Source organism: Hipposideros armiger, unplaced genomic scaffold (genome assembly GCF_001890085.2).
Source record: "Hipposideros armiger isolate ML-2016 unplaced genomic scaffold, ASM189008v1 scaffold_49, whole genome shotgun sequence".
In the NCBI taxonomy this organism is placed as follows: domain Eukaryota; kingdom Metazoa; phylum Chordata; class Mammalia; order Chiroptera; family Hipposideridae; genus Hipposideros; species Hipposideros armiger.
Window position 1 is genome coordinate 1,964,642 of NW_017731399.1, and position 4,878 is coordinate 1,969,519.

At 49.3% G+C, this 4,878-nt stretch overlaps 1 protein-coding gene across 3 annotated transcripts in view; it reads right to left on the reverse strand.

Annotated features, from left to right (window-relative positions):
* Positions 1 to 310: 310 nt before the first annotated feature.
* JDP2 (Jun dimerization protein 2) overlaps positions 311 to 4,878 on the reverse strand; it is a 56,274-nt gene continuing 51,706 nt past the window's right edge. For all 3 annotated transcript variants that reach the window (XM_019640428.1, XM_019640429.1, XM_019640431.1), the window contains exon 4: positions 311 to 1,455. In XM_019640428.1, the coding sequence (XP_019495973.1) occupies positions 1,270 to 1,455 (186 nt within the window). In that variant the 3' untranslated portion in view covers positions 311 to 1,269. The remainder of the gene's footprint in view (positions 1,456 to 4,878) is intronic.

Here is a 4,878-nt window from a genome sequence, read left to right on the forward strand (position 1 = left end):
GGCTTAGGTTTATTTTATTTCCCAGTGACAATTCAGTGCCTTGTAGAATGCTTGGTACACACATGGAGACACTCAGTAAACATTTGTGGAGTGAATAAACAAAAGTAGTGCAGATTTCTTTAACTTCTCCAAGCCTCGATTCCTCATCTGTAAAATGGGTACATCAACACCTACACCTGTGAGGGCTGCTGTGAAATCCAAGGGTCTACACAGATGCCCCAAACATTCTGGGACACCGCACACCCCTGGAGCCCCCCAGCCCATGCCTTACACCTCATTCCCTAGGCAGACACCACAAGAGGCAGCTGGGTAAGTAAGAGTAACGTTTACTGAGCGATACAGGACTGAGTACTATGAAGGGTTTACCAGGATGGAAATGCACCCCACCCCCTCCCGGCCACCCCCAACACCCAGAGACTACAGTACTTAGGAGTTACACACAACGGCCTTAATTGCTGGATATCTGTTCGTAACAAATAAACCATAGCATATTTATACTGTATCACATCGAGTGATTATAGAAATCCATATATATATTGCTTGTATAAAATCTTTTTTTTTTGTAAAAAATATTAAAAAAAAAAAGAAAGTATAAAAAACATGTGCAGTTGAAAGCCCTGCCAGGACAGCCAGTCTGTAAACATTCAGTGAGTATGTGCTTTGGAAGGGCGCCCGCGCCTCGTGCCCACAGCAACTCCAGCGGGGCCGGCGAGGGTGCGCCCCGGCTGCCGCTCCTGGGCAGGGCCGCGCTGGACCGAGGTGTGTGGGGGCAGCAGGGCCCCACATCACACCCCTCTCTAGACTCACGTCGGGGTCAGGGGTCAGGACTGGGGGCAGGCAGATTGCAGTTTCACGCTGAGTTCCATCCTCAGCCGCATTTTGGTTGCAACTCATGGCTTTTCCTGGCTGCTCGGAGGTCCCTTGGGTGCGTGCCCTGGCAGAGAGGCCGGAGAAGTGCCCTGGGCTGCCTGGTTGGGCGTTTCTCCGGCCCAGAGCCTCTGTCCTGCCTCCTTCAAGCCTGGCCCCAGGCAGGACAGCCCCACCGGCGGGGCTACTTTGGTCTCAACGCTTGGTCCTGGGTTTCATCAGCCTGGGCTTCCCCTGGTGTGGCTGATCTCAGTTCCACCAAAAAGCCCGGCCGATCTGTTGGCTGTGCTGAGCCTCGTTGAAAAGTTTTTCACACAGCAAAGAAGAGCACTCTGGGCCCCTCCTCCTCTTCCCTCTTCCTTGTCTCCTCCTCCTCCTCCTCTACCACCTCCCAGCCCATGATCACTTCTTCTCCAGCTGCTCCAGCAGCGGGTTGCCTTCTGACTCTGGCGTCTTGACGCTGTCGGTCCGGACGATGCAGGTGGGGCGATGCCTGTTCAGCATCAGGATGAGCTGCTGCCGCTCCTGCTTCAGCTCTTCGATCTGGGTTTTCAGCTCTGCGTTCATGAGCTCCAGCCGCTCAGATTCCTGCACGAAAACACAGAGACATGGCTTTTAAGCTCTGGGGAGAGGCGCTGCCTTTGGGTAGGTACAAGGCTGGCATTTGCCTGTTTTCTGTCTGCCAGGTTCCCACTGGAGGAAGCACAGAGCCTGCTCTGGATCCCCACTGGGATAGCTTTCTGCAGGCAGTGTCCTCCACACCTGTGACACTGGCCTGTGTCACCCGTGGAATAAACCCAAGCCATAGCGTGGGGCCAGCTCGGCTCATGGCCCACCTCTATCCCCGCCCTCAATCCACTCCAGCCACAGTGGTTTCCTTGCTGTTGCTCAAATATACCCAACACTCTCCTGCTTCAGAGCCTTTTGCACAAGAAACAAAGGGTGGGAGAAGAATGGAGGCCAATTCGATTGAGAGCAGGTGCATGGAGGGTCTACAGAGGGGTTACGGGTGGCTCCTGGGTGGCAGGACAACGGCAAAGTGCTTTGATGTGTGAGCCCCGTGTGGTCATGTAATTCTTTCTAAAACATGTGCTTCCTGGTTATTAACCTATAATTGTTTATACAGCCTCTTCCTTATCCCCTGTTATCTAGAAGTTTTGCCCATTTGGAGGCAATACCAGTTATCCTTCTGGGTCCAAAATGCGTTTGCAAATAGACCTCAGGAGAAGTTTCCAATGAACTTCCAGCTCCGCTGCAGCAGCTCCAGGGAAAGGAAAGACAGCTGGTTTGATTTGGGGGGTTTATGTATTCATAGTGTTGATAATGATGGTCATACCACATCAAGGTCCAGGGGTCAAAACAGTAAAACAGAAAAGCTCCTGAATGATTTTTCTTGGACCCTATCTAAAACCTTATAACCAGTTTGAGAAGTGGAATTTATTCAAGGGCCAGCCATGTTGTATTGAAGATCAATGGTTCTCAACTAGGAGCAATTTTGCCTCCCAGGAGACATTTGACAAAATCTGGAGACGTTTATGGTTGTCACCACTGGGGAGGAGGCTGCTACTGGCATCTCATGGGTGGAAGCCAGGGATGCTCGTAAACACCCTGCAATGCCTCGGATGGCCCCACAACAAGAGTTGTCTTGTCCAAAATGTCAATAGAGCTGAGGGTGAGCAACCTGCATCAGACAAAAAACAAGCTGCGGTTGCAGCTTTGTGTGTAACAATGGTGTGTGGCCCTGGCTCAGGCCCTAGCTTGTCTCTCCACCTGATGGGGCCCAGGCACCTCTCTGGGTCTCCGGGGCCCTCAGGGGCCCACACGCACCCTGGGCTGCTGTCTTCCTCACACCAGCCCGTTTGACTAAATTGTTCCTTGTGCTCATCTCTGAGGGGGCAGTGTCAGGGCCTGGAGACCTCAGAACTGCTGAGATGTGCAGCCCTTGTGGCCAGACGCTGAGGGAGAACAGCCTCAAAAAAAAAAGAAAAGAAATGTTCAGGGGGGAAATATTAAAAACCAGCTATGGTGGTTTTTCGTTCAACAGAATGAGGTGTGATGGGCAGGCTGGCTTCGTCCACTCTTCTCAGAATTCTGAGAGAAGGCCATCTCTGAGGGCCAGGAAAGACCCCACGTGAAACCATAAGTCAGTGACCCATCAGTCTGGGGCAGTTAGGTGCTAATCTTAGCCGCTGCTGGCTCACTGGGTCTGACGAGCTGGTGACTTTAGGAACTTCTCCAAATACTTTGACCATCAGTCTCTCCCTAGCCAAGACTCCACAATTTGGAAACCTCTGAATCTTTGCCTCTAGGAGTCTCAGTTCGATGTACCATCTGTGAGTTGTTGCTGAGGACCTGCTGACTACAATACGTGCTCTGGGGGAAATCCAAAGACCCATAAGCCCCCAACACGGCTCTTGTGCTGCTTCTACTTGAGGGGAGGAAGGGTCCATAGAGCAGGGCAGAGTCTACTATGTGCCCCTCAGCCAGGCAGGGTCTGGACGACCTTCAAGAGGGGGCTAACGAGCCAGATCTGGTCTTGGGTTTGAAAAATGGGTTGACTCTGCTTGAGTAGAGAAGGTAGGTTAGGGGTGAGGGATTTCAGAAAAGGAGCCCTGAGTGAACGAGGACACAGACATAAGAAAGCTTACAATGTGTTTAGGAGACAAGGTCCTCCATTATGACCATAGATCACTTTAGGACATTAGTGAGGTAGAAAACTGGGAAGGTCGGTGTCCAGCCAGACCAGGAAAAGCTTTAGGGTTTCAAATCAGAGTCTAGAGCAAGTTTCTTATCTTCTCTGAGCCTTGGTTATCTCATCTATAAAAAGATAATGATCATGGGGATTAAATGAACTCAAATGGGAAAGTAAACGGATGGGCTAGGGAGCCTGAAGGAATTTTCCTTTAAGCTGTGAGCAAGAGAATATGAAGAAAGAGAAGAGGAGGCGGTTTCAAAGAAAGCTTGGCAGTTCTTGGCAACTGCTTGGATTTGGAGAATGGGAGACAGGCAAGAGAGCTGCCTGTGCGCCTGGGAGAGCGGAGCTGTTGTGGGGAGTGCTGGGGAAGGACAAAGAAGGGGTTAGGTTGTAGGTACAGTGAGAGGAAGTGAAAACTGGACATACGAAAGGCAGTGTCCAACACGCAACATTCAGTACTGTGTGCAGATCTAGCTCCTTGAAATGACTGCATGTCAAAGCAGCCTTACATGTGAACATCTGTGCACACAGGAAGCCCGAGAAGGCATGTGTCAATTTTCTTCACACATGCATTAATCATAGGAACGCCACTGCATTCTCTTGGGTTTAAAATGTTAGAGTAGATCATGGAATATCATCTGGCTGTCAGAATGTAACTAACTGCTTTGTAATTTCATTTCCTTCTGTTTTATTGGTTGGTGCCACATATTTATTTATTGTATAAGTTGAATTCAGGAGAATCTTTTTTCTAATCATGATCATAGAAGCGGTTTATGGTTTTACAATAGCAATTACCTGATCTGTTTACCTAATCAACTAAGGAATGTGGGCTAGGATCTTCACGTTAATTATGAAGTGAGTAACTCTGCTTGCATTTCTGTTTACCATTTTGCCTTCTGGTAGATATCTATTGCCCTAGAGAAAATGAAACCATTTGTTGTTTTAGAATAGAATTTGTGAATGTGAAGTTTCGATCTCCTCCACTGTGGTCAGCAAAAGCAATCGAAAAAATACACGATGAGGGGCAAAGCGTCCCGGCTTTTATCCTGACTGTGTGACCTTGGCCAAGTTACTCCCCTTCTCTGGGCCTCAGTTTCCTCCCAGAAAATATAATGATTGGCCCAGGGGACTTCAAGCATTAAGATTTGTGGACTCTATTTTCTTTTTTTTTTTAAGATTTTTTTTTATTGGGGATTTGGGGGATGGGAACAGCGCTGGGGAATTTGGGGAAGGGGAACAGACAAGTTGCTGTCCTTTTGTTCTTCAGTCCAGTTGTGGAGGACTTTGCCCCACTGGCCCAAGTTGGCACCATTATT